Below are 18,702 nucleotides of genomic sequence, written 5' to 3' on the forward strand. Positions count from 1 at the left end.
TTTTATATTCCCCAAATGAATGAGACCATATAATGTTTGTCCTCTGATTGACTTATTTCACTTAGCATAATACCCTCCAGTTCCATCCACGTTGAAGTGAATGGTGGATATTTGTCGTTTCTAATGGCTGAGTAATATTCCATTGTATACATAGACTACATCTTCTTTATCCATTCATCTTTCAATGGACACTGAGGCTCTTCCACAGTTTGGCTATTGTGGACATTGCTGCTATAAATATTGGGGTGCAGGTGTCCCGGCATTTCACTGCATCTGTATCTTTGGGGTAAATCCCCAGCAGTGCAATTGCTGGGTCGTAGGGCAGATCTATTTTTAACTCTTTGAGGAACCTCCACACAGTTTTCCAGAGTGGCTGCAGCAGTTCACATTCCCACCAATAGTGCAGGAGGGTTCCCCTTTCTCCACATCCTCTCCAACATTTGTGGTTTCCTGCCTTGTTAATTTTCCCCATTCTCACTGGTGTGAGGTGGTATCTCATTGTGGTTTTGATTTGTATTTCCCTGATGGCCAGTGATGTGAAACATTTTCTCATGTGCTTGTTGGCCAGGTCTATGTCTTCCTTATATTGTCTTATTTTCTTGATTGCCTTTCTGTCTTTCTTCAGTGCCTCTTACTACATTTTTATTTGTGTGTACTCTCCTTTGGCATATATTTACTTCTCATTTTTGATACAATTATTTTTTTCTTTCCTGAGTTTAATTACCCTACTTTAAATTTCTTATTATTTTGGCTATTTTTCTTTGTAATCTTGGATTCCTGGTTGAAGGTGATTTTTCATATTTCCAAATTCTTGTTTGAATATATTTAATTCAATTTGGAGTTTGTATTAATGGTTTTCTTCAATTTCATGTGTTTTTGGGGGGGATGGTGTTCACTTGCTGAGATGTGTTGATTTTTTGGTAATAACTTTCTATAGAATTGATTTGTTTTCATCTTTCCATTATGTGGATTTTTGGGTGGTTAATCAATAGCAATCTCTTTTATAACTGTAGCAAAGTTCACTTCTTCATTTTTTTTTTTTTGGTGGTTTGTATGCCCTCCAATTTTTTTCTCTTTTTTGTCTTATAGGATATTAGTTTTGTTTTTTGACCCCCTCACCTCTCAGTTGCCAAAAGGTGCCAGATCTCTCTTCCTTTTTGTCTCTTTCTCTTCCAGAAGCCACTTTTACATTTGTGATCAATTGTACATTTAAGCCCCTGTGCAGCAGTCAGTGCTCTGTTCCACCAGATCATGTTTTAGGATTCACAAACTTAGGGTGGGTTTATTTTTCCTGGTTGTGGCTTCAAAGCATTTTTAGGCCTGCTGTTAGCTCCCTCTTCTCTTTCCTGCAGTTTTTGTCAGACTGCTCTTGCTTCCTGTGAATGCTTGTGGTAGGAGCATGAGCCATGGCTTATTGGGATTTGGTGTTTTTCCCTTTTTTTAACTTTTAGTTATTTTGAAGTCTGGGCATTCTATAACTCTACTTATGTGGAGGACATGGCTTCTGTGCATTTTATTCCATTACTTCTTTTGCACTTTTGCTACATACATGTTTTCTTATTTAATATGTAGTGGTTTTCATGTTTTTAACTCCCATATTAAAAATTATTCTTACATAACTTATTTTGCAACTTGTTCTTTTCATTTAGCATTTTGTTACAAGAATCATTCATGGTGCCATGCATGGTCCTAGAATGTTTATTTTTTACCACTGCATAGTGCTCCATTGTATGAATAGGCTATACTTTATGCATTATCCTATACATGGACACTTAAATTATTTTTTAAAAAGATTTATTTATTTTAGAGAGAGAGAGTGTGCGAGCAGGGGAAGGGGCAAAGGGAAACAGTGAGTGAGAGAGAAGCACTCCCCACTGAGCATGGAGCCTGATGAGGGGCCTGATCCCTTGAACCTGAGATCATGACCTGAGCTAACATCAAGAGTCAGATGCTTAACCAACTGAGTCACTCAGGTACCCTGACACCTCAATTATTTTTACTTTTCAGTGTGTCCCTCCTGGGAACATTCTTTTTTTTTTTTTTTTTAATTTTTATTTATTTATGATAGGCACACAGTGAGAGAGAGAGAGAGGCAGAGACACAGGCAGAGGGAGAAGCAGGCTCCATGCACTGGGAGCCCGATGTGGGATTCGATCCCGGGTCTCCAGGATCGCGCCCTGGGCCAAAGGCAGGCGCTAAACCCGCTGCGCCACCCAGGGATCCCTCCTGGGAACATTCTTATAGATATCTCCTTAAATGTGTGTTTCTGTTTGGTGATACCTAGAAGTATAGTTCCTAGGTCATAATGTATCTAGCTAGACTCTTCTTTTGAACTCCTTATTCTAGGCTTCCGTAATGCCCCACTTGTCTGTTTTGTTTTTTTGTTTTTTTGGGTTTTTTTTTTGATAGGCCATTCTCATTTTTCTGGATCCTCATTTTCTGTATTATATTGTCCTAGGGCTGTGTCCTTGGCTGTCTTCTATCTACCCAGCTCTAGCTTTGATCTACTCTAATTTATCCCCCCATGCTAATCCCCAGTTGATCTTTATCAAACCCAATCCAGTCATGTAACTACTTTGCTTAAAGTCCTTCAGAGGCTCCTTTCTGCCTCTAAAGTCCAAGATCTGTTTCATCATCAAACTTCCTATGTATCTCAACTCCTACTCTTCCCCAAAGGATCCAGAAAACTATCCCTCCTTGTGGCTCCTCAACACAGTTTGCTGGGCTTTTGATTATAGTATTTTTCTCTGTTCACAATTTTCTTTCCCTTTGCTCTTTACCTGCCTGGTAAACTTTTGCTCATTTTAAAAGATGACTTGATTTTCCCCTTTTCAGGGAAGCTTTTTTTGATACATTTAGACAGAAGTATGAAATTCCTTCTTTCTGTTCTCCTGGAAGTTTATTCATTATCCCCATTATAGTAATTGGTTCATTTACCCAGCAAATCTGATTGCCCATGCTATGCTATTAAGTGTTCTAGACATTGAGGATAGAAGAGTAAACAAGACAGATCCTTATTTTAAAGAAGTTTACATTCCAGAGACTGTAAGAGAAAAAAAAAAAACAAGTAAACAATATCATGTTAGATTGTTCTAAGTGGCACTAAGATAAACTAGACTTACAGTGTGATGGAGAATGTGTTGTGCAGAATAGGGGAGAATGGCAAGACACTGCAGATTCAGTAAGATGCCATTTGAGTTAAGAACTGAAAGGTAAGAAGGAGCCAGCCATGCAGAGATCTGAGAGAAGAACAGTCTAGGCAAAAAGGAAGACCTGGAGCTAGAATGAGTTTTCTCATAGTTCTAGAGGCCTAAAGTCTAAGATCAGAGTAATAGCATGATGGGTTCTGGTGAGGTCCTCTTACATGTTATAGATAGCCAACTTCTCCTTGGATCCTCACATGGCAGAATGAGGGAGAGGAGCTCTTGGGCTTCTTTTTATAAGGGCACTGGTTACCCACATGACCTAATCACCTCCCAGAGGCCCTGCCTCCCAATACCATCACATTGGGATTAGATGTCCACACATGAATTTTGGTGGGACACAATGATTCATTCTATAACAGAGATAGATAATTTGGGAGCTACTAACTTTCAAATATATTTTAAATTATATTTTACCAGACATGGTAAAATAACATAGACGGAGAGGAGGGCCAAGGGTGGAGTTTTGGATGTTGCAGTGTTTAGAGAATGAGAATTGGGGGAACAAGAAGGCATCCTTGGAGACAACAGAAGGGAGTATCAATGGTGTCATGCCTAGAGTTAGAATATAGTGAAGCCACAGATGTGAGGCTGGAGGTCAGCAGGACCATGGCAAGAGCACCTTTAGGGCATTCCAGTGGTCAGAAGGTAGAACTACTCCCCTTATTCTAATTAACAGCTTACATATCTTTTTTCTCTTCTTGGCATGTGCTAGTCCTTTTTATTTCTGGGGTTTAGCATATCATAGATGGTACTGAATGTTTGCCTATAGGTTTAAAGTTTACAGTGCAGTCTGAAGAATGACATATTGTTTCACCCTCATTTAGAATGCTTTCAGACCACTCACCCTTCCCACAAGTTTGTCATTTCAAGGAGTATAATCATGTGAATAACTGCTTAAACGAAACATACTGAGAAAGGCAAATGCATTTTAATAGAGGTTCACAGTGCCTCCTGAGGCCATCCTGAAGTAGTCAAAGGGTCTTGCTTTGGTATTCAGGGGGCCTGCATCAAACTCTGGCTCCGCTACTTAGCCCAGTTAAAGGAACGTGCCAGAGCAAGTCCTCCACAGTTTCTGGATTGCAGTTCCTCAGCTGTCATATGTGGATAATATTAACAAATTCCTCTTACAGAAATTTTTGTGAGCAGCAAATGAGCTAATGCACACGAGAGTCCTTTGCAAGTAAAAAGATACTCTGTAAGTGCTATTTTTGTAAAAATAATTGGATTATCCATTTCATTACTGACTTATAAAATAGATTAGATCACAGTGTAATAAGATTCGTATTTAGGCAGTAGCATATGAATGGCAACAAGTTGGGGGAGGAAATAGGTCACTGGAAAGTGCGATACTTTTCTAGAAATATATAAGAAATTAATTTCTTTTGGCTTTGTTCCCTTGTCTTTCCCACATAAATCATTCTGTTAGAACCAAGGAGTAGACTCTTACCTTAAGATCTAGTGGGCTGTTTGCCCCAGTGTTGCATATATCTTGAAAGAACAAAATGCTTGGGGTTTCCTCCCCGCCTTTTTTTCTTTTTTTTCTTTTTTTAGTGAATACATTAACTTGAGTTGACAGATTTTTTTTCATGGTGATTAGTCATTTTATTTTACTTCTAGGGTAAAAATCATGGTAAGAAACTCCGAAATTACTATGCAGCCAACAGTTGTCCTCCTCCTGCCAGAATGAGCAATGTGGTAGAACCTGTGGCTCCTCCAGCTGTTCCTGTTGCTCCGCAGGTGAGGCACATGTGTCGGGGTGGGAGGTGTCCTCTGCACACAGGGTCACGGGTGAAATTTGTCATCCATGAGCCTGTCAAGATGCAGTTGGGCAAATACTCCTGAAAGGTTCTTCTTGGTACTTCTAATGCCTCGAACTGTGGTGCTGGATGTAAAGCATGCCAACATCCATGACCTTGAGATTTCTCATTGGCTTTGGTTGTGATGCATGAAATAAAGAAAGAAAAATTGTCACTTGTACCTTTCTCTATGCATTTCTCAGAATTCTGGGTCAAAGGACCCTGAATGTCTAGTCTGTGCCCTGAATGACAAGAGAGATTTTTCAGTATTTATTATCTTTATAGTAGTTAATCCCATTTACTTTATATTTTGCCTTCCAGCAAGGTCAGTTTTTTGAGATTGCCCCTTTCTTACCTCTGTGGAGATTGCCTGTGTAAACTTTTCCTGAACTTTAGTATACTGACACATACTTGAGATCCAAGTTCCTTTCACTGTTTGGTAGATAAAGCAGGTGTTTTAGGCAAGATAGTGCTGTACTTTAATAGCCTCTGAAATATGGATTGCATTCCTTAATCTGTCTTTGTCCATAGAACAATACGTGGTCATAAATAATAATAACTCTAATTGAGTACTTACTATGCCAGACACTCTAAGCACTTTTCATGCATTACATCATTCAGGGCTGGGACTAAGGTGAGGTGAGGATGCACTTGACTGAGGCACAAAATTTAAGAGGGAGCCAAAACACTGAGTAATAAAGATAAATATTTTAATGTAATATTTTAAAAATCCAAATTAATGTGAAAAAAATCAGTGGTAAGCAAAGTGTCAAAAACTTAAAGACAGGTAAGTATTATTGATTTGTCTCAGGCTGCAGTATAGCTTGTCATGGCACTGTTACTGATCCTGTCTTTATTTAACATTTTGCTATTTTGTTTACAGTGATTTTTTATATTCGGTTTGATTTGTATAAATGTTCCATTAAAATATTATTTATCTTGATTGCTGAATTTTTTGACCCACCTTTAAATTTCTTGCCCTTGGCAAGTGTTTGCCTTGCCTCATTCTAGTCCTGGGTCCTGAACTTCATTTAATGTTTCCAATAAATTAGAGGTATTGACCTTCTTACTGGGAGTGTAATTCATGGGCCGGCAGCGTTTGTCTCACTTGGAAGTTTATTAGAAGCTCAGATAAACTAAGTAACTTGTTCATGGTGTTATGCATCTTGTGAAGTGGTGGAACAAGAATTTCTTTCAACCTTGGACCTCTACTCCTAGCTGCCATGGTATAATTTTACTTTTCCGAATGTCAGTTTTCCAGTATTTAAAACGTGAATGGCAATGCCATCTGTTCCTCCAACCTCATGAATTTGTGGGGTAAATGAGAAAGGATAAAAACAGAATCAGAGAATAGGAAAATACCTACACAGATTTTCAGGCTGAGCAGTTTTCAGGGCCCTGATTCCTGAAGGCTGCTCTGGACAGGACAGCCACTCCCCACTTGGGATTGTTTTCAGCTGGCTTCCCCTCCCTGAGCAAACAGCCATAACCTTCTTTCATAGCACAGCCCTTTGTGATTTTTGGATACTGCTTTTCTGTCCCCCTAGAAAAATCTGCCTATCCAGGTGAAAACAGTGCTGTTTCTTCAACTGGCCCTGATAGGATATGCTTCCAGACTCTTTATTATGTATTTTATTCTCCTCTAGCTAAAATCTAGTATGTCTATTTTTGTTAACCCAACAGTATTTATTGAGTATATACTCTCTTCCAGGCACTGTGGTAGGTTTCTCTGAACTTGTTTCTCAGCCTGAATACAGTTGCCTGAATCTGCTAGTTATTTTTCTAGATATATTATATCTGTAGCTAATTTGTAGACTTTTTGGGGAACAGAGGCTCATTTGTAAATATATGTCTGCATATCTTTTCTGCATTTTGTAGCAAGCCCTGTAAACAGTAAATATTTACTGATGGATTCTGGAAGGACTTTACCTTTCTGGTCATGTGATTTTCGGCTTTCCCTTTACCTCCCTGTATCTTCTATGCATTTTTTAAAAAAATGTCTCCATGGAGATAGAAACAAGCCAAACAAGCCATTGGAGATACTAAATAACCGGTTTGGTACATAGGTGATCGTAATACAAAACTGCGATGGGGGCTCCTAGCCTTTTTCCCTTTTTCTCTTTGTTGTTGTTTTTCTGGAATGAAGTACATCCTTTCCGTATAAAGTTGAGTGCTTGCGGTCTTATCATAACTTTTGCTTATTTTTCAACTCTTAGAAGAAACTTTGAAGGGGAAGAGGGAATAAGCTCCACCTTTTTTTTTTTTTTTTTTTTTTTAACTTTGTCTCTTGTGTCTTTGATGTCAGATGGGTTCCTTTAAGCCAGGAGGCAGAGTGATCCTGGCCACAGAGAATGATTACTGTAAGCTCTGTGACGCCTCCTTTAGTTCTCCGGCTGTGGCTCAGGCTCACTATCAAGGGAAGAATCATGCCAAGAGGCTGCGGCTGGCGGAAGCTCAGAGTAACTCATTCTCGTAGGTATTGCCATTTTCTCTCAGGCCAAAGTGTTGTGTAAGACTGACTATCTTTAGAGAAAAAGAGTTGAAAGAAATCCTTGTTTAGAAGTCTCACGCTTTTAAAATTTCTTTTCTCCAGGGAAGCCTCAGAGGCTGGTCAGCGGCGGACCCGGAAAGAAGGGAATGAGTATAAGATGATGCCTAATAGGAGGAATAATATGTATACAGTACAGAATAATTCAGGTATCTTGTGCATTTTCCATGTACCTTGGCTACATTCTGCGAATGGTCTTCTTTATTTTTATTTCCTTTAATGGTAACAGCCCTGAGAATTTGAGGTTAGTTCATCAGTCTGATCAATTTGTCTAGTGGCTTTTCAAGCTGGTGTTTATTTCAGGTCTTATTTATTTATTTATTTTTGGTTTAGTATATTGTTTATTTTGATTTTATTTTTTATTTATTTTTATTTTTATTTTTTATTTTATTTTATTTTTTATTTTTATTTATTTTTTATTTTTTATTTTTTTTTATTTTGATTTTAAATTAGAGTTTATGTTTTAAGGTCTCTGCTCATGGTCCCTTTATACAGTTTCTGGTGTTTGCCAGCCGAGAAATGTAAAATGCATTATAAAAATGGGTTATTTGGTTTAAAGTTGTACCATGTTAAATCTTCAATTGTTGGGGAAAATAAAAAAGATTAAGCAGTAGCTTTTAACTGGGGTAGTGAATCAGAATCACTGGGGGAGTTTTTATAAAATACACATGCCTGACCTGTGGCTTAAAGGTTTTCAGTCAGTAAATTTGGAGTGGACCCAGACATACATGTTTTGAAAATGCTTCCTCAGTGATTCTGATATACACCTTTAGTTGAGAAGTGCTGCTTTAGAGGAGTGTTTTCTGTATTTTCTGACTCTCTGAATAGTCCTTCATCTCCCCCTATCACAGCCTCCAATGCACACATATACCAGCAGAGGTAATTCATGTGAATTGTAAGTCAAATGAAAAACAGAAAAAGTTGGGACACCCGGGTGGCTCAGTGGTTGAGCATCTGCCTTTGGCTCACAGCTTGATCCGGGAGTCCTGGGATTGAGTTCCACTTTGAGCTCCCTGAGAGGGGCCTGCTTCTCCCTCTGCCTGTGTCTCTGCCTCTCTCTCTGTGTCTCATGAATAAATAAAAAACAAAACAAAACAAAACCCAAAATAAAACCAAAAAAAGTTAATTGGACAGGCAAGAGAAACATAGAAAAAAGGGACATATATAGAAAACATAATGTGATATGATTAATAAAAGTTGGACAATAGGGATGCCTGGGTGGCTCAGTGGTTGAGTGTCTGTCTTTGACTCAGGTTATGATCTTGGGGTGCTGGGATCGAGTCCCTATTATTAGGCTCCCTGCAGGGAGCCTCCTTCTCTGTCTGCCTATATCTCTGCCTTTCTGTGTCTCTCAAGAATAAATAAATAAAATCTTAAAAAAAAGAGTTGAAACATGTATCAGTGATATAGTAAGCGTGAATTTACTGAAGTCCCAGATAAGACAAAGATTATAAGATTTGATTAAAAAATTCAGCTGAGATGTATTGAGCACTGGGTGTTACAGATATCTGATGAATCACTGAACTCTATCTCTGAAACTAATAATGCTCCATATGTTAATTAATTGAATTTAAATTTAAAAAATGAAAAAAAAAATTCAGCTGAAATGAAGGAAGCTGGGATAGCCGTATTAATATTAGATAAAATAAACTTTAGGACAGAGGGCAATTTAGACTACGTTTTCTAGCCAGAATACAATTAAATGAGAGGTCAATAACAAAAAAGATATTTTTTAAAAACCCTACAAAATTTCCATTTGTTTGGAAATTTTAAAACACTTGTAAGTAACTCCTGGATCAAAGAAGAAATCATGCTGAAAATTAAAAATTCCTAAAATCAAGCAGTAATAAGAATATATTAAACTTTGTAGGATACAGTGAAAATAATATTTTGAGAAAAGTCTTATTTAGTATAATAGAAAAACAGAAAATTAATAAGCAATGGTCCAACTTAAGAATTCTATTATATAACTGCATATTTACCCAAAGAAAACAAAAATGCTGTTTTGAAAAGATACATGCAGTCCTGTGTTTATTGCAGTGTTATTTACAATAGCCAAGATATGGAAGCACCCAAGTATCCATTGATAAATGAATGGATAAAGGTGTGGTGCGTGCGTGCGTGCGCGCGCACACACACGCACACACACACACGCACGCATGCACACTACGAAATATTACTCCAGTCATGAAAATGAATGAGATCTTCCTATTTGCAACAACATGGATAGACCTAGAGGGTATTATGCTAAGTAAATACAGAAAACAAGTGGTTGTTAGGGAAGAGGGGGTGGGTTGGGCAAAGTGGTCAAGGCGAGTGGGAGATACAGGCTTCTAGTTATGGAGCAAAGAAATCAGGGTATAAAAGATAGAGCATAGTGAATATAGTCAGTGGTATTGTAAGTGTTGTTTGTTGACAGATGGGCTACATTTGTGATGAGCACAGCATAATGTATAGAGTTGTGCGGTCACTGTTGTACACCTGAAACTAATGGAATATTGTGTGTCAGCTATACTTCAATAGAAACAAACAAAACTCCTTAAACCTAAAAACCTAATTTGGTTTACCTATAAAAATGCCACAATGAGTATTTTGAAGGCTTAAGGAGAATTTATTCAAGTAATTATAGATTAGTTTTTTATTTTAATTCACCAGTCCAGTAAATTCAATTTAACATAGTTAAAAAAAGAAGTCAGTTATGTAAAAAAAAAAATTGCTAATTCTACCAACATTTTTGTATATGTCATTCTCATCTCTCTGTATATTAGAATATAGAAATAGATTCTAATATAGAAACATAGACAATAGAAATATTATATTTTGTAATATTCTTATTTTACTTAATAGCATATTATAACCACATTTTCATGTAATCAAAGAAAATCAGAGTTTTCATTACTTATAGTGACTGCATGGTTTTCCATTCCATTCATTACCATAATTTTTCAAATCATGTATTTGATCTCTCCTTTTCTCACATCCTCTCATAAAAACTTGTATGCACACTGATGAAATAATATCCTTGTTGATAAGTCTCCATGGAAGAATTCTGTTTTCTTAGGATAATTCTTAGAAGTAGAATTTTTGGGTTAAAGAGTTAGCATAATTATAAAACGTTTCATATAATGTCTGGAAGTTAAACAATTAAAAATTTTTTATTTACTTTTAAGAGACACTGTCATTTAGAGCTTGGGTTTTGCTCTACAGTAACCTTTCTGACAGTAGTTGGAGTAATCATTTTAGCTTTTTAGATTGAACCTGTATAAAATTGTAGTTTAAAAATATTAATTTTGCTTTCATTTAAAGCTGAGAATCAATGATTTCTATAATTTGATGTTAGGATGACAAATCACAGTGATAATCAGACTATTGTCATTTATTTAGTGAATATTTTGAAGGGAATACGTTATTTTTATCTCTTGCTCTAGCAGGTCCTTACTTCAATCCCCGCTCTCGGCAGAGAATTCCACGAGATCTGGCCATGTGTGTTACTCCAAGTGGCCAGTTTTACTGCTCCATGTGTAATGTTGGGGCCGGTGAAGAGATGGAGTTCCGACAGCATTTAGAGAGCAAGCAACATAAAAGCAAGGTGTCTGAACAGCGGTACAGAAATGAGATGGAGAATCTGGGATATGTATAGTGGTATTTGTATTCAGATAGAGCAGCTTTTCCTGCCTGTTGTTTGCCTTCTGTCAACAAGCCCTGCTTTTGTGGTCCTTTTGATATGAGTACATTCCTCTGCTTAATGTCAATACTTGTAACCTGCAGTGGTACCATGAGATGTCAAAACTGGGGAAGGAAAAGAATGTGCTTCTTAGGTCATGATGCGTTTTCAGGTCAGTTGTGTTGAGCTACTTAGAGTATGTGACCTACCTACCCCATGAGAAATAACTTTGTATCTTGACCAAGATCTGGTCAACTAGTAGCTTGATACTTAGAGCTTTAACTATTTAAAAAATTTCACCTTCTTTTGCAATTTTAATTTTATGTACTGTTAAGAATTTTATTGAGTTCTTACTTCAGATAACGGTAAAAACAGGTAAGCAGAGATTTTGGTTTCCCAAGGTTTGGCTTCCCAAGAAACCACCTCAACGCAATGCCTTGCCAGTAGGATATACTATTATAAAACTATTCGGGTCTTTCCCAGGACATGTTTTCCCCTTGTCTTCCCATTACTGATTGAAATGCAGATTTTCTTGGATTCATACACTTCCAGTGTGCTTATAGACTTCCAAACAGTGAAATTTCATTTCCAGTTGTGGATTTTACATGTTACAATGCCACCTTCTTCCTTCCTACCCTTACCCCCACCCTGCCCCAGTTGAATTAGCTTGTTTAATAAGCTCATTTTCATGTCCCAACTATGTTATGGGCTTTTCAAGCCCCCCTTTCCAATATCCAATGAGTTTAAGATAGATATGCTATTTTTTTACAATCTATTTTTCAGATGGCTTTGGGAAATGTAAAGATGTATTTGATTTTTCAGTTTAGAGTTATTCATTGATAATAACATACTTGTATGATGGTCTTGATCACAAGTTTAGATCTCTTGATATTCGTTTTGGCAGACTTTTTCGATAAACTGATCCTTAGGTTTTACTTATATTCTTTCCTGTCTTGCCAGTTTGTTGTCTGTCCTGAAAAATACTATTACTACCTTACTGTTTCATAGATAGAGAGAAGTTAGAAAAAAAGTTGATCAAATTTTAGTATCATCATTTTCAGTAGTAAAATACATGAACTTTGGTTTCCTTCTTTATAATGCAGCTTCCTTAAAGGTCATAGAAATACATTATGGATTACTTCAGTATCTGATAATTATAACAGTATTATTATTATTATTATTATTTTGTTTTTAAAATAAGAAGCTCTAGTGTATGGCTAGGTAAACTAGTGGAGTACCCTATAAACTTTCATTAGTTGTATTTTATCTACTTACTATATTTACATGGATAAGACTGGTGCTCATCCATACTTTCTTTGAAAGGCCACCTTCACCAGGATGTTTATTATGAGCAGTATCTTTGCACTATAGTCAATTCACATTTGATTGCTTATATTACTAATTAAAAATAAAACTCCTATTTTTCCTTTGAGAATTCTATAGGCAACGAGATAAGGAGAAGGAAATTATAATCATCATTCCTTTCCTTTAATACTTCTGAACAATTTTTTAGCAATCTAGACCCATATTTAAAATTCAGTTTTGGGATTAACTTCTGCTAAAATATCAAGTTGCTCTTCTGTTGAAGTGATTTTTGAAAAATAGAATTGTTCAGTCAATTTTTTTTCCTCTTGGAAACTGGAGAATGAAATAACATTATTGAGATTCTATCTAGACCTGTGACTCTAAATATAATAATCCTTTTATACAACTGATTAGGGCAATTTAGAGCTTATTTTATTGGTCAGTAGGTTACTCATTTTGCTGCTACGTATAATTTTTGGTAGATTTTAATATTACAGTGCTGGCCACTTGGTTCTATAATTATTTAAAAATCTTATTTTTCCCCCTTTCTCTGTATGTCTGTGTGTGTGTGTGTGTGTGTGTGTGTATACTATACACACACACACACACACGGGTATTTGTGTATGTATGTACTTATATACATATATGCACTCACACATATATATATATATATATATTCATGTGATACCATAGAGAAGATTTCATTGGATCCTTATTTCAGGTAATAGTAAAAGGTTATGGATAAGAATTTACAGTTTGTAAAAGTGGCATTTATCCACCCACTTTCAGTTTTTCCTTGGCATATAAAATTAAAGGAAGGATTTCCCCCACTCTCCCCACTTAACAATTTCATTACCTATATATAAAAAGCAGTGGACTTAAAGGCCTTGGTGTTTTTCTTGGCCTTGCATATTCAGGTTTCCAGTCTCCCAGTGCCCTTAAAGGATGTTATGAATGCATAAATGCATTTTCTTTAAAGAAAAAAAGTTAGATTTATAGTGTTATTTCTTACTTGTATTTCTTTGCACTAAAAAAGAGCTATGTGTTTGTTTTATATGACACTTTAGATACCATATTGCCTACAATAACTCGGTTTGCTCCTTAATTTCCAAACTGTAGGAAGTTGATAACATCCATGATCATTTATGGAGGTTACATACACACCTCCCTTCCCCCCCATCACCAATCTCTATGACAGTTCTTTTGAGCTTGTTACCTTGCAATATTCTCTTGTGTTCCATAGGTAAATCAAAGGGTGACAGAGGTTGTCAGAAAGGAAATACCTAAATAAATACATCTCTGCATGGTACAATTTCTCATGTTCATGCATTCCTTATAGACAGTATTTTTTTTTTTATCCCTGTCAAAGAAGGCCATGGTTGCTACCATAGTCAGTGATACATGATCTCTGTTGGTTTCCTTTTGTGAAGTCCAGTCTTGCTTTGTAATGTGCTCTAGAATCTGCACCCTGTGCTGCCCAGGAGTCACGTTAGTATCTTTTTATATGCTGTATACAAGGACCCACAGAGACCTAAACAATGGAAGACCTTTAGTCAAGCCAGTAGATTTCAGTAATCGTCTGTGAGAACTCACAGCATCAAAGTCTCTTTTCTCTGTGAATATCTTTGTGTAACTAGTCATTCGAAGTCAATGTTAGAAGGTAACAATTAGAAACTCTTAAGATATTGAGGGCAAGAAGTTGTAAAGGAAAAATTTTGTGTTCCAATTAAAAGATGGGATTGCATATGCCTTTGAAGTGTTTTTTTCAAAAAGTTAAGCTACAAACCTGAGTGTGCTGTGTTAATCCCCTTGACTCCACACTGAACAGAAGACACTTTGTTGGTCTTGTCTTTGTATATCATGTACTGCAACTTGTAAATATGTGCATGTTTTTATTACATGTGTATGCCTGTCTCTTATTGCACTGAATTCTGCAAGATGAATAATATTTTATATCATTATATCATTCATTTAGAAAAAGTTCCTTCTCCAACTCTTCCTCATTATTTTCCCTTCTAATTAGTCATTAAACTTAGAAAACCATTTAGAGTTTTTTGAAACTCTGAGATTGAATGAAGAATCATGGCTGTCTGAGATCATTCTTACATTCCTCTGACTTACACAGCTGAAGGGAAGCATTAGATCTTCCTTCCACCTTATTTTACAGAACTGAGATGCTTGTTTATAGCTACCTATCTACATTTTCAATGAGGGTAATAGGAGAAATATATATTTCATGTTTATATATAAACATATATAAACATATATTTGGTTAAACCTTCCTCTGTAGATAGATTCTAAGGATTAGCAGTGGGATTGATGATTCCTTTATTCCTGAATTGGCTGGGACCATGAGCAACTGCAGTTTGTGGACTATCCAGTGACCTGTGTAAAATGAATCTTACTGTGTCAGGGGAGATAGGTAACTGTTAGGCATTGTATCCTCTACAGAGAGGCCTAGGGATGGTGTATTCGGAACTTACTTGGTTTCCTGAATATTGAAATGTAGGCTGAAAGTGCTCCCTAAAGAATTTGGTGAGGTGTATATAGGACATTAGAGATTCTTTAGAAATAGTAATATTTTGTCAGTATAGGCAAAAGTTTAATGCAGGCTTTTGAACAAATACTTAAAAAATATTCCACCTGACCAACTATCTTTTTTTTACCAGCCAAATTATTGTTCAGGAGTTTCATACATAATAGTATTTTGTTGTTGCTTTTGTTTTTGTTTTTGTGTTTTTTTTGGTTTGTGTTTTTCTTGGCTTTATCATTGTACGCTGTTACTATCAATCTAGCGGAATGGACAAATAGCTGTGTAAATAGCTTCTCATATGATGTTTCTACTGATAGCTGTTTGACTTTTTCTTCCCATTATGAATGGGAGGATCATTTGTAAATTCCCTTTATGGATAGCTACCAAAAAAAAAATACTGGCCTGACATGTGACCCTGTCTCCATTAAGCCCAGAATATGAGTGCCTTTAGCAAGTTTTAGCATTTCGCAGAGAGAAGAGATGATAGAATTATTGCCATTAATCACAATTTGTAAAACAGAAGCTTGGAATAGCAAAGGTCTGTGTGAATTCTGCGTTCTACATCTTTTTTGTTTGTTTAATGCAATTTCAGTTTCATACTGAATAAAATTGTTAACATTATTGATCAGGAACTGTACACCCTGAAAATAAATCCAGTTATCCCAGGCTGGCAATAGTCATAGATTATTTTTCACCTTGATCTGTGTTGCATTTTATTTAGTGAAGAGTGGTATGGTGGACTGGGAAGGGCTTGACACTGAGGTTTGGAAAAACTTTATTCCAGTGGTCTTTTCCAAACATGTCTACTCTGTAGAGAGAATTATTTACTTGCAAATGTAGTGTGTGAAGAAGAGACTGTCTTGTCCACAATACTTACTAATTGTGTTGTTCATCTCTCTGTTAAAGAAGGGATCTTCACAAATTGGATTTGAGGCCGTAAGCAAAAATTCCCACTGCAATTAATTTAAAATTCTAAATTGCCTGAATCTTTTAAACATGGCTAAATTAATTTTATTTATGGAAAATTTTAAACATACATTGGAGTTGAAAAGATTTTGCCAGTAAATTCTACTATCAACACTGTACTAGGCTTGTATTACCACATATCCATCCATCAATCCTTGGAGTATTTTAAAATACATACTTCAGTGTAAATTTCAGACAATACATTTCCCTTAAACACTTCAACATAGGTGTCATTAACCAGAATTTATTATTTGCTTAAATATTACTATCTTTTAAAAAGCAGTGTATGAAGTTGATAACTGGAACCAAATAACATACAGTTTTTTCTCTTGTGGACTTTAAAAGCCTTCTGATTTCTGTTTTTATATGTGCTTAGCAAGTGAAGGAAGACCGCTCCTTTCCAACCTCAAGTTTTCTGGTGTTGGTCATTTTAAATGCTTAGTTGTCATACCTTTTTAAAATTCCATAAGAATTTTTTCTTTATCCCACTTTTATGGTGTATTTTTGCTGAACTATGCAGCTTCTTTAAAAAACTGTAAATTACAGATTGGGGTTTATTAAATGAGCTTATACCTCATTCATTCTATTGCTGCTTTTCTCCATGATACCACGTCTCTCATTACTTTCACCTGCTCTACCAGAACGTAGAGGTAGAGTCAAATGCATAGGTGATTAGGTGTTTTAAGGAACTTGAGAAGAACAGATTTTGTAGTTTTGAAAGTTGAAACCATTAAGTTATCTAAAGCCTTTGAATTCCTGAGAAGTGTCATTGCCCATCCTTCCTCTAGCCATAATTAGCAGGATCAAAAATGATTGTACTGTACAATGAGTTGTTGAAATTGTGAGCCTTAGTAACCATCCTTAGCTTTACTCTAGTACTGTTTAGGAAAAAGTTTTTTGACATATGCCTTTATTTTTATGCCAATTTTTTTGTGGACAAAATCTGAAGAATTTAAGTGACTTGCTCCAGGTCATGAAGATTCAATGGATAAGTCAGAATTGAAACTTCACTGTTCCTGATTCATATTCTTGTGCTTATGTGATAAGCATCATGGCTTCCAAGATAACTGAACATTCCTTTGGGGACCGTAAAATGAAAGTATGTATTTTTTACTAATTAGACTAGTTTTTAGGCATTTCACAATTCTTTGAATTTAAAGATTTTTTTCATGGTCATGTTCACGTTCCTCATTAAGCCAGTGTAATTGCTAGAAACCTCATTTCACTGTTTAATACCAACTAATAATGCAGGTTTTATCAGATTTCTTTTTGCATTTAAATAATGTTCATGATTACTCATGACTTTTTCTATGTAAGTGCTTAAGTGACCCCCTCACTAGTGAAATAAATGTTCTATATCACTAATTCAATGTATATTCTCTACATGATATATTTTTTTAAGGAAAAGTAACCCCATGTGTCAGGATGAGTGATATCCTAGGGCAAAGCACATATAAAGTTTATTTCTAGTCTGCAAATCTGGCATTTACGGGAACAAAACTCTTTTAGAGTGGCTGGTCATTGCCTTCTTTTGGTACTTGAGCACCTTTCTGTGGTTTTGTAAATTGATGTGTCATTTTGTAAGAATTTCATGTTGATTCTGTGTTAATTGATATTCACCTTGTGGTATCCTCAGCTGATTGTAATAATTTAGTTTGGGTATGGTGTGTCTGCTTTGAAATGCCTTACTAGAGCATGTCAAATTTTGCTCTAAAGCATTCCATGTATCTGCTAGGGCAGTAACTTGCCTCTCTGAGTTGTATGCTCTAGATTCAGAAGCAAAACTGATTTTGCTTTCACCTTTAAGATTGCATTTTAGTGTAGTTATTGTTTTAAATTAGAGAATAAAATCATAAAAAAAAAAACCAAGGGAGAACCCTTCATTTAATGGCATGGCAAATTTTTAAAACTGCTTTTGCTATTTCACTAGAAAAAAATCTAGTAAAGGATATAGCTAAAAAACGCCAGCCAGAACTGTATGAAATTGGGGTTGTTTCCTAAAACTTTTTCTAAATGTCATACAGGGGTTTAACATCTGTGTATGCTGTTGGGGCTAAGTGCCAGTCACTAATTTGGAAATCTGTTTGCATTCTGGGGCTGTAAAATGGCAAAAGTGTCATGGGATTAAAATCAATCAGCTGTGAATTGTAAAATTGAAATTGCTTTTTTTGGTTTCATTTTCTTCAGCATATTGAATATAGAAATCCAAAAGTTATTTAAAATTTACACTGCTTATGTTGATGGCTCATTTTGGCTGTGTATCCTCACTTATGTACTGATTTCTGATAAAAGCTTGACATTATTATAACAGGTATTTTGTGTTCAATTTAATAAAACAGTTTCTGAGTCTTGTCTGCAGATGGTTTGGTTGTGAGTTGGAGATTCTGGGAAAAGGACACACGTCAGCACTAAGGTGTTAACTTTTTTCTTTTATTCAAATTTTATTTAAATTCAATTAATTAACATACAATGTATTATTAGTTTCAGAGGTAGAGTTCAGTGACTTATCAGTTGTATATAACACCCAGTGCTCGTTACATCACGTGCTCTTCTTCATGCCCATCACCCAGTTACCTTATCCCCCTACCCGCCTCCCCTCCAGCGACCCTCAGTTTGTTTCCTATGATTAAGAATCTTTAATGGGTTGTCTCCCTCTCTGATTTCATCTTGTTTTGTTTATTTCC

At 36.0% G+C, this 18,702-nt stretch overlaps 1 protein-coding gene across 2 annotated transcripts in view; it reads left to right on the forward strand.

Moving 5' to 3' along the window:
- ZMAT3 (zinc finger matrin-type 3) overlaps positions 1–18,376 on the forward strand; it is a 31,543-nt gene extending 13,167 nt beyond the window's left edge. The window contains exons 3-6 of one of the 2 annotated variants that reach the window (XM_041731926.1): positions 4,824–4,943; positions 7,308–7,474; positions 7,596–7,699; positions 10,979–18,376. In XM_041731926.1, the coding sequence (XP_041587860.1) occupies positions 4,824–4,943; positions 7,308–7,474; positions 7,596–7,699; positions 10,979–11,190 (603 nt within the window). In that variant the 3' untranslated portion in view covers positions 11,191–18,376. The remainder of the gene's footprint in view (positions 1–4,823; positions 4,944–7,307; positions 7,475–7,595; positions 7,700–10,978) is intronic. The other variant, XM_041731927.1, reaches the window with a different exon arrangement.
- The last annotated feature ends 326 nt before the right edge of the window (positions 18,377–18,702 follow it).

The sequence above is a fragment of the Vulpes lagopus genome, chromosome 17 (genome assembly GCF_018345385.1).
Source record: "Vulpes lagopus strain Blue_001 chromosome 17, ASM1834538v1, whole genome shotgun sequence".
Classification (NCBI taxonomy): Eukaryota; Metazoa; Chordata; class Mammalia; order Carnivora; family Canidae; genus Vulpes; species Vulpes lagopus.